Genomic DNA, 19,526 nt, shown 5'->3' with positions numbered 1-19,526 from the left:
CCAAGGGATTAATATTAAAACTCCAAGGGAATAATATTAAACCAAGGTTGACCATGGTTAACCATGATTATCATATTGAGACATTGTTTGTCAAAACAAAATGTTGGACAATGGTTCAGACAATGATTTATTTTCATATTGAGACAATTTTTTGTCACAATGTGATGTTGGAACATGGATGACAATGGTTCACCACAATGCATTTTTATAAAATATGGTTGATCATGGTCAGCAATTCTTGGATTTATAAAACATGGTTGACCATGATTGATATTATAAACCCAAGGGAATAATAAACCCTAGGGATTAATACTAAAAACCCAAGGGACTATAAACCTAAGTTAATAATATTAAACCCTAGGAATATGAACCCTTAGATTAATAAACCCAAGGGATTTATATTATAAACACAAGGGAATAATAAAATCAAGGGATAAACATTATAAACCCAAGATATATAAACCCTAAAATAAATATTATAAACCCTAAAATAAACATGGTTGACCATGGTTGATTTCCATATTGAGACAATCCTTGTCACAATGCGACGTTGGACCATGGTTGACCATGATTGATTTTCATATTGAGACAATCTTTGTCACAATGCGACATTGAACCATGATTGACCATGGTTGATTTTCATATAGAGACATATTTGTCAAAATACGACGTTTGACCATGGTTGACCATGTTTGATTTTATAAAATATGGTTGACCATCATTGGCCATGGTTAACCATGGTTGACCATAATTGTCCACGGTTGAACATCACAGGTGATCATGATGAAATATATTTTAATAAAGGTTGAGCATGGTTGATGAAATTCAACCATGGATGATCATGGTTGACCATCGTTGACCATGGATGATCATGGTTGACAATGGTTCACCATGGTTTATTTTTAGATTGAGGCAAGCTTTGTCACAATGTGACGTTCGACCATGGTTGAGCATGATTGACCAGGTTTGATTTTATAAAATATGGTTAACCATCATTGACCATGGCTAATTGTGGTTGATCATGATATTATAAGCCCTAGGGAATAATAAACCCAAGGGATTAATATCAAAACTCCAAGGGTATAATATTAAACCAACGTTGACCATGATTGACCATGGTTATCATATTGAGACATTGTTTGTCAAAATGCAACATTCGACCATGGTTGAGACAATGATTGATTTTCATATTGAGACAATCTTTGTCATAATGCGACGTTGGAATATGGATGACCATGATTAACCATGGTTGACCAGAATTCATTTTATAAAATATGGTTGACAATGATTTAATTTATAAAACATGGTTGACCATGGTTGATCATGATTGATATTATAAACCCAAGGGAATAATAAACCCTAGGGATTAATACAAAAAACCAAAGGGACTATAAACCTAAGTTAATAATTTTAAACCCTCGAATATGAACCCTTAGATTAATAAATCTAAGGGATTGATATTATAAACCCAAGGGATAAACATTATAAACCTAAGATATATAAACCCTAAAATAAATATTATGCACCCTAAAATAAACTTGGTTGACCATGGTTGATTTCCATATTAAGACAATTCTTGTCACAATGCGACGTTGGACCATGGTTAACCATGATTGGTTTTCATATTGAGATAATATTTTGCCACAATGCGACATTAAACCATGGTTGAACATGGTTGATTTTCATTTAAAGGCAATCTTTGTCAAAATGCGATGTTCAAACATGGTTGAACATGATTGACCATGGTTGACCATGTTCGCTTTTATAAAAAATGGTTGACCATCATTAACCATGGATGACCGTGGTTGACCATGATTGTCCATGGTTGACCATCATAGGTGATCATGATGAAATATATTTTAATCAAGGTTCAGCATGGTTGATGAAATTCAACCAAGGTTAATCATGGTTGACCATCATTGACCATGGTTGATCATGGTTAAGGATGGTTGACCATGGTTTATTTTCGTAGAAATGAATAAATCGATGCATTCTTATAGCGATTATAGGTTTCAATGCATCTATGTTATTTTCACCTTTTAATTAACCATTCAACCCATTGAACACTTTGATCAACTTGCATAAATCTTCATTGGGTAAGCCTTAGTTGTCGCACTACATGACTAGAGTTACCCAGATTGACCATGATAAATTTTATAAAATATGGTTGACCATGATTGAAATTATAAACTGAAGGGAATAAGAAACCCAATGGATTAATATTGAAAACACAAGGGATTATAAACCCAAGGGAATAATATTAAACCTAAGGTATATAAACCCTAAGATAAATATTATAAACCCTTAAATAAACATGGTTGACCATGGTTTATTTTTATATTGATACAATCTTGTCACAATGCAACATTTCACCATGCTCGACCACAGTTGAACCTTTATATTAATAAACCCAAGGAATTGATATTATAAACCTAAGGGAATAATAAACCCAAGGGACTAATACTAAACCCCCAAGGGATTATGAACCCAAGGGAATAATATTAAACTCATGGGAATAACATCATAAACCCAACGTATATAAACCCTAAGATAAATATTATAAACACTAAAATAAAGATCGTTGACCATGGCTGATTTTCATATTGAGACAATCCTTGTCACAATGGGTCATTAGGGCATGCTTGACCATGATTGATTTTCATATCGAGAGAATCTTTGTCACAATGTGATGTTGGACCATGGTTGACCCTGGTTGATATTAATATTAATACAATCTTTGTCAAACTATGAAGTATGACCATGGTCGACCATGGTTGACCATGATTGGCCGTGGTTGACCATTATTGATATTATAAACCTGGAAGGGAATAATAAACCTAGGTGATTAATAATAAAAACCCAAGGGACTATAAAGCCAAAGGAATAATATTATAAACATGGTTGATTATGGTTGACCATGTTTCATTTTTGTATTGATACAATCCTTGTCACAATGTGATGTCGAATTAATACTAAAAACCCAATGTAATAATATTAAACCCAAGGGAATAATATTAAACCTAGGGAAATAAAATATACCCAAGGTATATAAGCCCTAAGTTAAATATTATAAATCCTTAAATAAACATGGTCAATCATGGTTGACCATGGTTGATTTTTATACTGAGACAATCTTTGACACAATGCAACATTGGACCGTGCTCGACCATGGTTGAAACCTTAGATTAATAAACCCAAGGAATTGGTATTATAAACCGAAGGGAATAATAAACCCAAGATATTATTACTAAAACCCCAAGGGACTATGAACCCAAGGGAATAATATTAAACACTAAAATAAATCTAGTTTAGTATGTTTGATCATGGTTGATTCTCATATTGAGATAGTCCTTGTCACAATGCGACATTGGACCATGGTTTCATAATTGATATTATAAACCCAAGGGATTACTATCTCTTTTTGTAAACTTTAGTTGAGAAAGATAACTACTATTCATCTGAAACACCCATGCTAAACTTAATTCATAATTATCTTAATTACTTATGATCATGTAAATTCTAAGAGAATATTAATATCAAGTAATGAGATTAATGGTTTCTAGATCTAATTCATGAGGAACTATTATTGATCCGAACTGGATCCTAGAACACTCTCTAAGTTTTCATAAACTTGGTAAAATTCATGCCAAAGTTTCAAAGTCTTATAAAGATCGAGCTTATAAGAGATATCCTCATAACAGTCGCAATTTGTGATCAGCGCGGAGCAACGAGGACCCTCGGTCAAGCGCGCAGACCGTTGGCCCATGGTAACATGCATTGTCACGAATTAGCAGAACCGAAGGTCATTTAAAGGAACAGGGGAAGTTTATGATATGCGATTAGCGACAAACCCCTCAAAGAAGGAAAAGCCCTAAGCACCTAGACTCGAAAAACCATAAAATGCAATGGATATCGCGCTGATTTCGTCATAAGTGGGGCCCACAAAAACTAGTAGAATATCAGAAGGGTTTTGAGTGGTAAGCGGTTTCAATCGAGTCCTGCTTGATGCCACACAATGGGTGCCACGCGTCCGGCAGAAGAAAGAGAAAACTGCTCACATCGGACGGGTAAACATCATGTTACTTACCCGCCCAATATGTATGGAGACCATAGGATATGGAGGCTCTAGATCGATGGTGGAAATGCGTTCTGATGGATGACCGGACCTGATGAGGTAAACAGACAGAGTTGTATAGGATTTGAAGTTCGACGTGGACGATGTGTTGGCAGAAGGACGTGTTTTGCGGGCATTCTTGGAGTTAACGGAATAAACGGTCGTTTTGAAAACGTCCAAGAGAACTGACACTCAGTTCATTATGAAACAAGTGGCCACCTCCCTGTGAGGCATTATACAGTGATGATGACGCAGAACAGATGAATTCAAACGGACAGAGGCAAGGGAACCAGAAAGCTGGGAAGCAGAAATGAGCAATCAGAAAGTAGATTGGCTTTAAAGCCACGAACTGACAGAGAGAGAGACAAGTAAGTTAGAAAAGGAAAGCTGAGAGCAGAGAACAGAAAGAAGAAGTCAAGCTGACCTACAAGAGCAAAAGCAGCATCGAGACAGAGATAGAGAGAGTCAGAGAGTCTGTGTACTCCAGAGAAGGCTTGAGAGGTTCAAGCGAACTCCTCTGTAAATGACTGCCATGTATTGAGTCTCAGATTGGACTCATACCATTGTGACCCATAGAAGATCGAGAATCAGTAAAGAGAGTATGTGTACTCCAGAGACTTGGGGAATCCAAGTACAGTCTTGTTGATTTCTATCTGTTGAGTAAGACTCAAATTGAGCTCACTATTGTAAAAACTCTGTTTTGAAAACATAATAGAGAGGCCACCATTGAAGGCTGGATCGAGAGACGTAGCACAGGAGTGTTGGGTGAACTGCTTATTAAACTTGTTGTGTTTATATGTTTTGCCTGTTGTGCTTTCTCTAACTAATTCAGTGTCTGTGTATTTCGCAATCTTATCGATCTATTGCATAAAGTAACATAGACACACCCATGCACATGAGTCTATAATACCTTATTGTTTGTCTTCAATCAATTTTGGATAAAGTGGTATGAGAGCTCTAGGTTGTTAAGGTTAGACAAGCTTGTGTTGGATTTTGTTGCTGAATGCTAACTAGGAAAAAGCTCAAATTAGGAGAAGGAGAATTGGTTGAAGCTAACCCAGAAATTGGAAGAGTCTACCCTAAGAGGAAAATGGCAAAAGAAAGTCCCTTAGAATCAAACTCCCAGTTCATGGATAGTTTCATGACCATGAGAGCCATTGTAGAGGAAATGTATAGAGAATTTAAGAAAGGTAGAGATGAAGATTCATCAAACTCTAAACAAGATAAAGGAGTAGAAGAATCTCTCCTCCATGACCATTCTAAAGGCAAAGGGAAAGAAGAAAAGTTGCCCACACCTCCTAATAGCCCTCAAAATAAAAAGAAAACATATTTGATTAAAGTAGATGTTAAATTTGATTTGCCGATATATGATGGAGAGTTGAATGCAGAGAAGCTGGATAATTGGATTAGACAGATTGATGTGTATTGCAGGGTGTAGAGCATTGATTCAGACAAAAGTAAGATTCACACTACAACAAAACCAGTGATTTGCGCCAGATTTAGCACCAAATTTTAGTGCAATTTTTTTGTAATTGTGATGAGCAACCTGGCGCTAAATCTGGCTCTATTTTACAATTTTTAAAGCGTCCTTTTTTGCACCTAATTTTGCATCCTTTTTCACGCTAGATTTTGCATCATTTCTTACACCAAACTATGCATCATCTTTTGTGTCAAATTTTGAACCAATATTTGCATCTTATGTTATGACAGGTTTTGCTTCTAGTTTTGTGTCATTTTTTGCATCTATTTTTCATTCTCTTTTGCTTCCTATTTTGTGTCATTCTTTGCTTCCATTTTTGCGCCATCATTCGCATCAAGTTTACACTGTATTTTGAATCCAATTTAACGTCTTTTTATGCATCCATTTTGTGTCAGTTTTTGCATCTAGTCTTACGCCAGATTTTGTATCTAGGCTTACACTAGTTTTTGCTTCTATTTTTGCACCAGCTTTGGTGCCTATCTTTGCACCATCTGTTGAATTTGATTTAGCATCAAATTTTGCATCCATTTTTGTGCCCATTTTTGCATCTTTTTTTGGACCATTTTTTACATCCACATTTACGTTTGATTTGTCTCCATTTTTCCCATCTCATTTTGCACCATATTTTGCATCATTTGTTTCATCCAATTTTGCATCATTTTTAACACCATCTATTGCATCTAATGTTACATCATTTTGAGCATCCAAATTTGCATTTATATTTGCATCTTATGTTGAGTCATGTGTTGTGTCCACCTTTGCATCTTATTTTGTGTCTAATGGTACATTCAATTTAGAGCCATTTTTTACGTCTACTTTTGTATTTGTTTTTGCACCAAGTTTTGCATCCAATTTTAAGCTACTTTATGCCCCTTTTTGCACCATTTTTTGTGTCTACTTGTGTCCAATGTTGCACCATTATTTACACCCACTTTTTCATCCAATTTTGCATTTTTTGGTGTCTAGTTTTACATCGTTTTCACCATCCAAATTTGCATCTTTTTTTGCCTCATTTTGTGTCCACATTTGCATATAATTTTGTGTCTGAGTTTGAGCCTAAATTTGCATTTGATTAGGAATCATTTTTTACATCGAATATGGCATCCTTGGTTTCACCTTTTTTCAGCCCCATTTTGCATCTTGTTTTATGTCTTTTCTTACATCTTTGTTTTTTTCCTTTTTTGCGCCCAAGTTTGCATCCCAAATTTACACCATTATTTGCATCATCATTTGGCATATTAATTTGTAACGTTTTTTGCTTCTTTTTAACGCTCAACTTTGCATCTTATTTTACATCTAGTTGTTGTCTTTTTTTGCATCTAGTTTGGTGCCCATTTATGTGTCCTTGTTTTTGCCCAATTTGATATCCTTTTGTATGCCATGTTTTGTTCCCTTCTTTGTGTCAACTATTGCACAATTTTTCACTTCTAATTTAAAACACTTTGTATGTCAATTGTTTGCATTTTGTATTAATTCCTAGTTTAACATCCAATTTTACTTTCAATTTTGCATCCATGGTTACATCCGCATTTGACTTCTTATATAGAGTATATTTTTCTTTACATATATGACCCCCTTTATAGATTCATAGTGAAATATATGATAGTTTCTAAATATCATTAAAGCAGATATCACAATTCAAAATCATTTGTAAAGAAATTTAAGAGAAATTGACAACATCCATCCAAAAAAATAGCAATGTGTCATTAACAATTTTCAAAACATGTATACTAGCTATTGTCCCAAAAGGTACAAAGAGAGGCCGATAGGATTATTAAATTGGAATTGTTGAACTTTTATAGAAGAGTTAATTGGTTTGTGGAAAACCTTGTTTTCTTGCACTGGATCATTGTGCAATTACTTTTTTTTAGATGTTTTGTTTATATCTATATTACAAAGAACACATTGAATGTCTTATTTCATTTTAGAGTAAGTTAATTACCCAAAATCAAGAAACCTCTATAGATAGCCAAGCATATACGAAGCTTGCTAGTGACCAAGGCAATAACCACCATGACTATCCCCTACCAATATATTTCATTGAAAACCATAATTGTATATTGCATTTAGAAAGTCAAAACATAACATTAGAAAACATGTTGATATATTGCCATTAAAAAGTTAATTCCATTAGAAACCATGATATTATTATTATATTTTATAAAGAATAATATACATATATAGAATGATACTACATTGAAAACCATAATCGTATATTGCGATTAGAAAGTCAAAATATAATATTCGAAACCATGCTAAATATGACATTACAAACCTTAAATGTCAAAGGGAGAACTTAGAAGTTGGAAATTAAATGACCACAGCCATTCCGAAGACCATGTCTATAGAGACGTTAAAAAACCATGGTCAATGCCAAATTAGGAGGCCGGAAGGCAAAAACAAAAATAAGAAAATACCAAATCGTTGCTAACATTACATGTAGCAAGAATAAAAGAAGCACTTCTTCCCCATAGACGCCTTACAAAACGATGCGTGATACTATAATTTAAATGTGCAGATTAGTTGGGCTTCGCTTCCTCTCAAACAACCTGAAATTCGAGATTTTTCCTAAAATAAGACATTCAAATCCAAAATTTGAAAAATGTTCTATCAGTTTAGTTCAAATACGATAAGAAGACTAAATATGGAACACTCATCCCATAAAAGTATCCAAACTGGAATTCATCAGAAACAAAGCATATTATAAATAGAGACTTTAGGATATAAGTATTTTTAATGAGGCTTTCTGACAAAGTTATCCAAGGGAATTGCTTCCTTGCAATAGTTGCAATCATGAAATTGTAATTCCAAAGGGAAATGTAATATGATAAAAGATCATGAGTAACATTTTTTAAATTGTTGTCTAGCCTTTAGTGACTTTGAAGTATAAATCTCAAGATGAAGGTTGGAAATCAGAAAAATAATATTTTGAATAAAATACTTGGTCTGTGTCCATGAGAGCATGGTTTACCATGTATAAAGCCTCAAATAGGAAATGCAGTCAGCGCTTATATATTAAATGGGCAAGTGGCCTGTAATGCCTTTTGGGAGGAACCTCATTATGGTTAAAGTGGCTTTAAACATGGTCAATTTGGAGACAATTTCAAGCAAATGAATGTGAACAGGGAATCTCCGTTATAGCTTAAACAATGTTTTATAGCATTACTAACGTGTTATTAATAATAATTATAAATACATTCATACAAGTGAATGTGAACATGCAATCTGTACTATAGCTTAATGAGTATAAATATAATAGATGATACATACTGACAAGCTAGGCATAATGTTTTTCGATTGTGTTTCTCTATGATTACCCATGCAATGATTATAATAGATTAAGACTGAGATTTGTAAACCCAACAACATGCTATGCTTAAAACTTGCATCATTTTTGGCATACATAACAAAAAAATCCGATGTTTACTCAAACTCCATTTTACAATAAATAGATTACTGTTCTTGGTCTTTAGAACTATTACAAGAACAGTGCAATACCTTTTGATTGTGAAGAAGAATGAATACAAACACTAAAATTGTACAGAACAGGCAAAAAAACAAGGACGCATTCTTTGGTACAATGTCCTAAAGAGTAAAAAGGAAAATGTCAATACCAGGTAGATGAGATGCTATTTGAACTTGAATTTTAGACAAAAACACCCCAGCTGGCTTTGCCCTCGAGGAAAAATAATTTTCAAGCAATAATCTTCAATTTGTCAAGAATGCTCGCAATCGTAGATAGAAAAGCAATACTAAGAGCTAGTTCTGACGAGTTGCTCCAACCATGTAGCCACATCTGACATGGTTGGTCTTTCGTTTGGGTCTTGCCTCACAGAAAGCTATGCAATATCAGCCATTCTGAGCAAAGGTTACACATTTCGTGGTAAATCCACACTACGGTCTAGGATGACTGCTGCCTTTCCCTGGCTGATCACGGTGCTGCCCATTCGACAATATTGGGTGGATCAAAATCTGTATCATGTGCTTTTCTCCCACTCAGAATCTATAACAAAACCACACCAAAGCTGTATACGTCACTCTTCTCTGTAAAATTCTGAGACTTGTAGTAATCTGGATCAACATAGACAGCATCCCCTTTCTGGATAGGGGAAGGAAGACCTCTTTCTCCAGATATAGTTAACCCAAAATCTGCAACCCTGGCTCCCCATTCTCCATCCAAAAGAATATTGGAGGCCTTAATATCTTTATGGATGATCGGAGGCGATGCATCTTTGTGAATGTACTCAATGCCTCGTGCTGCTTGCATGGAGATTCTCAACCTCAATGTCCAACTGAGAGGAGAGAGATCTCCATGCAAATGATCGTGAAGAGTTCCATGAGGCATGAATTCATACACAAGAAGCCTTTCCCCCATCTCCTCACAATAGCCCAACAAATTAACCAAGTTGCCGTGGCGGAGTTTGCATATAATTTCAAGCTCTGTTTCAAAATCTCTACTGTTGCTATGGATTCTTCGAGCTGCATTAGCTCTTTTAACAGCAGCCTGTCTTCCATCTGGAAGAACAGCTTTATAGACAAATCCATAGCTTCCTCGACCCAATTCGTTGAACTCTTTGAACCCATTTGTAGCATCTCGAAGCTCTGCAAGACGGAAGGCTTGCATCCGTATTAAGTCATTTGCAGTAGGCCAAGAAGTGGTAATTCCAGACGAGGGTGTTTGGACATTAAGATTTGGCTGATTTTCAGTATCTGGTTGCCCTATGCAAAAGGCACATTCACTTTGCCCCCTTTTTCTCCTTATTATCAAACAGAGAACAAAGCCTCCAATGAAAGCTAAAACAAACCCACAGGAAATTGACACCCCTAGAATAGTAACAAGATCCATATGCCGCTCCTTTTGCTTTGCAATACTTATTTGTTGTTGCTCAGTTAAACTAGATGGAGAGACTGCAGAGACAGGTCCATGAAACCCATCTCCACAAGCTTCTTGACAAGAACTATTTCGACATAGAGAGCATGCCGTGCAGACACGATCAGCGTTCTCAGAACAAAGATCTGAGAGAAAAAATCCATTTGGGCAATTCTCCACACAAGGGGAACAGATCTGCTCTTCTTTCTGAAGGCACAAACTCATCAAATCAGGCAATCCCATACCGCTAGCATTGAAGAAAAACTCCCCACTATGACAAGGCTCCCTGCTGCACAATCCTGGGCTGAAAAGCTGCAAAGGAGGATTATAACCCGATCCATTTCCCCAACAATCCACGATCAAGTTATCTTCCCTAATGCCACAAGTCACGATATTTGTGGAAGCTATGCCCAGAAACCCGACATCTTTTGGAATTGAAGACTGATTGAAACTTCCCCAGCATTCCACGCAATGATTATCTTGGCGGATACCACAAGAATGTTTTGAGCCTCCTGCGAGGGCTATAAACCGAGTTTTCTCTGGTGGGCTTCCCTGGTTCATGGAATTATCCCCCCAGCATTTGACTTCTGAAGTTGTTTTCACAATTCCGCAGACATGATTTCCTCCAGATACAAGGTTTTGAAATTTGTAGGGGGGAGGGGCAGTGATATTGAACTGTGGAGATGGCGATCCCCAACAGAATTCCATTCCGTCCTGGTCTAATCCACAGGTGAGATCATCGCCTGCAACAATGGATTGCAGGGCGATATTGGGATGCGGCCAGAGTGATCGGTATAAGGATCGTTGTTTTGTTGTATTTTTCATAGACCAACAGTCCATCATACCGGGATATTGATCCAAATGACTACGGATTCCACAAGCATGGTTTTGCCCAGATTCAATATTTGAATAACGCCTGTTTTGGTTACTTGGGGGCACAAGATTAGTACCTGTTTCATTGTTCATCCAATAAAATGGTCTGAAAGTGTTAGCCTGCAGTCCACAAAGGAATCCACCTCCACCGGAGAGTGCAGCCAGAGATGGGCTTGAAGTAGCATCGGTAGCTGGTGAAGTGTTGTTTCTCCCCCAGCATGTTATATGCTGCTTCCCACTTGCATCAATGGTACAGAACACGTTCTCGTCTCCGAAGGATGCTGCTATGGGAGACATGGCTCCATTTCCACACACGCCGTCAATGCAAATGAGCAGAAAACAGATCAATACTGGTCCATAGATACTGCTACATGACCACCCACATGACTGAAATTGCCCTGATAGGCCGAGCGATCGCTCAAAAAGAATGGGAAACAATAGTAAAAATATGTTGCCATGCTAAGAGATGCTAAGAGGGCAACTCAATCGATATTTGGAAAAAGCAGTCACACTTCAAAATCAACGGTGGAAAGTGTCTCCCCTGATCCAACGGAGCAGGGTAAAAGTGTTTTATATTGATAATGTGTTTTGGCAGTGTTTCAACAGGAAAAAGCTGTAAAAATATCTTGCCATGCCACAGAGGTGAAAAGCAACTCAACTGATATTTGGAAAAAGCAGTGACACTTCAAATCAACGGTTGAAAGTGTCTCACTTGATCGAACGGAGGAGGGTAAAAGTGTTGACAATTGTTGATGCATAAGAAAGGCCTATCGGCCTAAAAATAGCAACATAATACTAATAAAATCAGTATTATTTTTAATCAAAACAACTAAAATTCAAATATGATTAACAAATCAAAATATTTCATGAATATCATTATTCTACGATAAATTAACAACATACATAAATCAAACTCATCGTATGATTACAAAATCAAAATGTCTCATTGATATAGGGTAAATTCACAACACCCATCTAAACATAACAATGTCATTCTACACAATAATTTCTTCATAAAAAACAATGCATGTGCATGCCTAGCTACCACCACCAAGATCATCCTCATGATCATCTTGACCATCCTCATTACTCTGATCCACATCATCACCAACACCGCAACTATCATCATCATCTCCTCCTTCACCACCATCATCCTCATCCTCATCCTCATCATCTCCTGATATATGTTGAACATAATTTGGATCATCGTCTTGGCAATCATTACCTATAGCATTCTGACAAAAAAAAATCAATATTACATGTTAGTATTAATTACATAACACAACGCATGTTTTTGTTATACAATGTTAACCATAAAATGAGGTAAGATATACTAGCAATTGTCCCAAAAGGTACAAAGAGAGGCCGATAGAATTATTAAATTGGAATTGTTGAATTTTTCTAGAAGAGTTAATTGGTTTGTGGAAAACCTTGTTTTCTTGAACTAGATCATTGTGCAATTACTTTTCAGGAACACATTGAATGTCTTATTTCATTTTAGAGTAAGTTAATTACCCAAAATCAAGAGGTTAAGTTAATTACCCAAAATCAAGAAATCTGATGTGTAGAGATGATGACGCTATCATTTGACAATCACAACGTTGGGAGAATACGGTTGGATTTGGTTTCATGAATGAGTTTCAGATTGATATTAATATTTTGATCTCACATTGCTTTGGTACTCTAGAGTCTACACTGCTGGTAATTGTAGTGAGTTGTGTCTCTGTGTATCTGCGAAAGCCTGCATGCATTTGAGATTGGAATTAACTTTTACTGGGTGCTGCCTATTCTAAGTGAATTAATTTCTAATCATTTTTCAGTTTTATAGGATGAGTCACATGACATGACCTTGTAATTGGGATTTTTAATTCTCAGCACTCTGTTTATACTATATGACTCAGTACTAAATATAACCGAACAACTCTAACTGTAATTTCATGCAGACAGTATCAGCAGAGGCTCATGAAATGTATGATACAGCATTGGCAGGATTGACATATTGGTGCCCCGATATGAATATATATCATGATCCCAGATACGTCAACCGAGGAAGACACTCAAATCAGTTAGGCTTAGAAAATAGTTCTAGAATTGACTACATAAAATTTGAGAGGAAGAGTACAGGGCAGTAATCAATTTGTATCTCTTTGGAGATATATTTCTAATATTATGTGTAAATTGAATATACTATAAGGCAGTAATATATATTATTTTTGATATATATTTCTAGTATTATGTGTAAATTGAATATATCATAAGGCAATAATATATATTATTTTTGTGATACATTTCTAATATTATGTGTAAATTGAATATACTAAAATGCAGGAAAAAAAAAATTATAAAAAGATTTAGTAATTCACATAAGTACTTTAAAAAGTATTACCACACAATTACAAGCAACCAAGAAACTTGTTAAAAATTAAATTTCATAAATAATAAAATACTCCTCCGGAGATATTACTGCATGGCAGTAATCAATTTGCATCTATTTTGCGATATATTTATAATGTTACGTATAAATTGAATATTTTGAGGGAACTCTCATCTATTATGCGAATCTTTGCAATTACAAATTTTTTAAATGGGTTAATAAAATCAAGATTAAAACAAATCTATGTGTACCTAGAGTTGTAGAGTTGTAACTTGGGGTAGAGATTGAGCTGTAGAAACATCAGGCGGAATAGAACAGAGCTCACGTCACAAAACAATATATCCGGCTGTGAATTCTTGATAGCAAAGTCCAAGGACATACACTTCAAAGCACATTGGAATGCTGGACTGGGTTCTAATAACAAAGCAGAGGCTATGGTTTTTCTGGATGATGTGGTTTATATAATTTCTCAATATCTCAAAGATCCATATTTATGGGATACAAGATTATTCTGGATCATATAAAAAGCAAGGCTCAGATTAATCAACCTGCATTTCTTGGTTGGTTAAACAAAATTAGTTGGTTAAAAAAAATTCAATGCTTCTGGACTTAACCAGAGAATACCCAAACAATCATACTGGCAGAGAACACAACCAGATTGCAGACAAGCTCTAAAAACAAATCTGCTAAATATCATGGGAGAAGTGCAGCTGGATATAATCATGGAAAACAAGAATATTGGCACAGTGGAGTGTACGTTTCCTACATAGTCAATTCATATCGTCTATAATCCCCTCTTTTTAACAACAGTTTTGGTTTTTTTGGTATGCTACAGGATGTCGACATCAGATGGAGTCTTAAATATTACAAGTACTCTATGCATATGGGTTATTATGATTTCAACATTAGTTTAGCAATGGAGTTTAGTTGTTTGGAATTATCTTTTACTCACCTGCTACTCACTCTCATGCAGCTCTTATGTGGTTTATTTACAGCGTTATGTACATGACTGTATTTGTTCTTTCATAAGGAACTGGCTGAACTTACATTCAGGATTATCTGGGTTTATTCTGATAATTCTGGTATATATAATGCCATGATGTACATGGTCTATGTGATTAATACATATATAGCTTTCTTCATGCTGGAGAAAAAGAACATAGCTCACGTCTATGACTGTAAGAGAAATCGCAACCTACATTATCACAAACAAGAAACGAGAAACTAAAGGACAAGATGATAAAAAAAAACATTAAAATTACTTTAAGAACTCATTTACCAGAATACCAAGTATTCCAAACCGATTCTTCTTCCTAGCAATTTTATTATATTCATGAAAAGTCAACAATATATTAATGAACTATTGGCTTTAGCATGCAACAAAACAACAACAACAAATTAACAATTTAATGAAAGTGTTGACAATTGTTGATGCATAGGAAAGGCCTATCGGCCTAAATATCTAATAGCACTAAAAAATAAAATGAAAATATGGTTCAAAAGTATATTGGAAATCCAACTAAGATTACATACCATAGAGTCCATCCAAACAACAAATTCAACCCATCTCTTTTGCTGCAGCACCTCCTTTTCCAAATGATTTGGAGGTCTTCCATATTTTAGTTCCTATCAATCAGTAAATAGGGAGAAATTAGATAACAATGACTTTCTTCTAGTACAAAATTTATTAAAAAAATATCACATGTTTAATATACTTACAAAGGTTGTTATCAGTGCTTTTAAACCTTTCTGGCCACTACGATGAGTGACTTTTGTCTTGGTTAACCTCGCCTTGGATGCCTTGTCCTTAAACATAAACCAATTCAATTTATTTTCACACAAATACATGTCTAAGATACTTATAAGTACTAATACATTCTAAATAATGTTTAATGAAAAAATCAATCCCTGAATGCTCTCATTGCCGGCTTTTCTTTGTGCATCTAACTTCTCATATGATTTTACAAGTTCTTTCCATACTTTAAAAGGTATGTCAATAGGTCTTTGTTTCAGTCTTTGATCTTGAGGCATTTTTTTAATTTTTCTTGTTTGGTTGCAACGAAACCTCTTACAATTGAGCGACATTTGCAATTTTATCTTCTTAACCGACCAACCGGTACCAAATTCATTCTCTATGTCTTGTACCACCATCTTTTTTAGGTGAAGTGGAATCTTGGAGAATGTGAGGTGAAGATGATCTCTAAATCGTTGAAGGCAGGAGTCCTTTAGCCTATTTAAGAATTGTTTTCCTGCATCTGTCCTTCTTATCTCCCTTGAGACAGGGTCATACTCTATCTTGGTACCTAAACTACCAATAGATGATGCATAAGCTGAGGATGAACAAGAATTTGCAGTCCCAGGAGTTGCCATCACACAAGATGTTTCAACACAATGTTCTTCATTATTGGTGTTTGATGTCAATAACACTTTTTTCGATTTTTTTCTTGATCCAAGAGAGGATGGGGAACTAATGGATTCTCGTAAAGCTTGTTGATTACCTGTACCTAGTTGATTAGCTTCAGGGGATTTTGTCTTAAGAAAATGGATTAGGGATTCAGCATCCAAAGCTTGAAGTTTTTTGAGTCCTTCTATCCCAAAAACATCTTCAAGCAAGGACTCCGTTATCGGATTCTTTCCCTGCCCAAATTTCAATGATTTACCACAAAGTATAATTATAAAATTATAATTCTAACTTCAAACCTTAAACAAAAAATAAAACATATTATATTATGCAATTATTCTATAAAAACAAAGTAAGCTTACCTTTTCCGATCCACTTGCACCTCCTTCTCCACTTGCAATATCCTCAAAGTAGAAGAGATCGATAGAAAAGGATGTTCTCCCTTAAAAAACAAAGGATTGAAGGTGAATAATCTCAAAATGGCTCTCTAGGGCGGAATTTGCAAACAACTTAGTTAAAAAATCAAGTGACAATTTCTATTTTGACACTTTCTTCCTTTCTTGGAATCAGATTCTTCAGTGCTAAATGATAAAATGGTTCAGCTCTTATTCTGTCATGTATATAAAATACCTCATGCCATTGTTCCCCCCTTCATGTTTTTTCCTAAAAAAACATTACCCTTTTTACATAATTACAAAATATAAAAAGCAGCTGATTTTTACATACTTACATAATACAAACAGCAGATTTTTAGCAATTAGAAATTAGATTTACCAAATTTCCAAATGTTTTTTATCTAATTATAGAACATAAACAACAGCAGATTTTTACATAATTACATAATACAAATAGCAGCAGATTTTTACCAATTAGAAATTTCTAATTGGTAAAAATCTGTCGTTGTTTGTATTATGTAATTATGTAAAAATCTGCTGCTGTTTATGTTCTGTAATTAGATAAAAAACATTTGGAAATTTGGTAAATCTAATTTCTAATTGCTAAAAATCTGCTGTTTTTATTACATAATACAAACAGCAGCAGTTTTTACCAATTAGAAATTTCTAATTGGTAAAAATCTGTTGTTGTTTGTATTATGTAATTATGTAAAAATCTATTGTTGTTTATGTTCTGTAATTAGATTAAAAAACATTTGGAAATTTGTTAAAAATCCAATTTCTAATTGGTAAAAATCTGTTGTTGTTTATAAAAGACCTCACTCAAAAACAATAATAAAAGACTTCATGCCATTGTTTTTCCCACTTCATGTTTTTTTCTAAAAAAAAACATTTCTCTTTTTAACATCAGCGTATTTTTATATAATTACATAATACAAACAGCAATAGACTTTTACCAATTAAAAATTAGAAAAAAAAATAATTTTTAATTAGAAATTTGAGACAAATCTAATTTTTAATTAGAAATTTGATAAAAAACTAATTTCTAATTTGATAACAATCTAATTATAAATTAGATAAAGATGATGTCCTGGCATCACCCATCCTAGTTAAAAGAAAAGCAATAGATCTTTACCAATTAGAAATTAGAAAGAAATCTAATCTATAATTTGATAAAAATATCATTTCTAATTTAATAAAAATATAATTTCTAATAATGCCCTAGCATCACCCATCCTGGTAAAAGAAAAAGCCTAGTAAAAGGCAAACCCTAAAAACAGCTGCTAAGAAAAATCTACTAGTAAAAATTTATAAAATATTACTAAGGGACTAAGAAGGTGTTGTTCCTAGAAGGAAGAAGTCTATGCTCGAGAGTTGGTGATGCCTGCATGTTGGTTGGGAGGAACAAGCACTCTCCAATAGATTTCCCAAAGGAATTTGTAAGTTTTTATTTGTGCTTAATAACAGACTTAAGATTATTTTGAAGTGGTATATTGGTTTGTTTTGATAGCAAGGTTATTTTGGTCAAATCATTGTTGCGGTATTTAAAATTACATGAAACTTATATGAGTTTATTATCTGCATTAGGATTCCTTGGAAATCTACCCTTGTGAAAACCTTAATGCTGTAATATCTGCCCATTGTGACTTGAATTAATGTTTGGATCTTGATGCTGAAATGACACAGTTGTGTCTTTACCTACAGTTAAACATATATATTTTGTAATATTTTACAATCGTTTCTGGGGTTACAAAATTTCCTCTCTCCATCCCTACCAATGATGTTGGTATCCAGCTATGCCAATGATGTTGGTATTGGAGTTACCCAACACAATGCTAGTTGTTATGCATATCTCATCAATATGGATTATTAGAAATTTGTTCCACTGGTTGTGGGTGTCAATAGCCCACTAATGGTGTTATGGGTTGCAATCGGATTCAGTCGTTGCTAATTCACATGCATGGGGAACTTGAACCTCTATAGCTGATGGGGAGCATGACCTCACTAGGGCAGGCTTTCTTATCTACTCTCCACTGTGTCTTGAGTAGTTTGCACCAAATATTCATGGTCCAATACTGGGTGATCATGAGTTGTTTTGCTAAACATATTGAAGGCCAACCCTTTGTTTTGCAAAAAAGTGATGCACTAAATGATAGAAAACCAAGCATACTGTAATTCTCGTTTGTGTTTCACTGAAAATTTCCATAAATTGCAAGAAGTACTTATTTATTTGCGGTTTGTAAGTCACTTATTGTTTCTTTATCAAATGAAATATAATTGATATCTCGTCTTGCAGAAATAGTACTACATCCATGGTTTGTAAAATGATCACTGATTTATATCAAACCTCAACACTCTAGGAAAGCAATGGAATCTATGACATCATCTCTAAATTTGACACCACGATAATAGAATTGGCAGTAACAACTTACCAGGCAACTCTGCTATTGCTGTTCAATGAAGCTACAAAGTTGAGCTATGTAGAAATTAAATTTCAATAAATTTGGAAGATGAAGATCTTATTCAATTTCTGTATTTAGTTTCATGTGGCAAGAACAAGATTCTTCTAAAGGAACCTAGCACTGCAACCATATCTACAAGTGATAATTTTGAATTCAATCCTCCCTTTTCGCACAAGTTGAAAAATATTAAGATTCCACTTACAGATATGAATGCAAATGAGAGGAACAGAGTGATCGAAAATGTAAAAGAAGACAGACATTTCTAAATAGATTCAACAATAGTTCTCATCATGAAGGCTAGAAAAATCTTACCTCAGCAACAACTATTGAGCGAGTGTGTTAAACAGCTCCAAAGCACATTCAAGCCCGAACTTAAAGCAATAAAATCCACAATTTAGGACTTGATCTCGGAACGTGACAATGAAAACAGTAATTTATTGAGATATATAGCCTAATATCACTGATTGAGATGCAAGTTGAAAACAAATCTGTAATGCAACTTATGGTTAATTTTGTTTTATTTTAGAGAAATAAAACATATCACAGATTGGATTTTC

General features: G+C 34.6%; 1 protein-coding gene and 1 pseudogene across 1 annotated transcript; both read right to left on the bottom strand.

Moving 5' to 3' along the window:
- Nucleotides 1-9,582: 9,582 nt before the first annotated feature.
- Nucleotides 9,583-11,761, bottom strand: LOC149230996 (serine/threonine-protein kinase-like protein CCR1 pseudogene; annotated as a pseudogene).
- Nucleotides 11,762-12,167: 406 nt separating this feature from the next.
- LOC149230995 (uncharacterized) lies at nucleotides 12,168-15,554 on the bottom strand. The gene is made up of 3 exons (XM_089376179.1): nucleotides 15,431-15,554; nucleotides 15,245-15,337; nucleotides 12,168-12,572 (listed from the first exon to the last, which is right to left on the bottom strand). The coding sequence occupies exons 1-3, from the start codon at nucleotides 15,524-15,526 to the stop codon at nucleotides 12,375-12,377; spliced, it is 387 nt and encodes a 128-aa protein (XP_089232305.1). The 5' UTR covers nucleotides 15,527-15,554; the 3' UTR covers nucleotides 12,168-12,374.
- Nucleotides 15,555-19,526: the final 3,972 nt, after the last annotated feature.

The sequence above is a fragment of the Pinus tabuliformis genome, chromosome J, assembly GCF_031772625.1.
Source record: "Pinus tabuliformis cultivar Carrire ecotype Pingquan chromosome J, CPIR1, whole genome shotgun sequence".
NCBI classification, from domain to species: domain Eukaryota; kingdom Viridiplantae; phylum Streptophyta; class Pinopsida; order Pinales; family Pinaceae; genus Pinus; species Pinus tabuliformis.
This window is presented reverse-complemented; position numbering and strand designations above follow the sequence as displayed.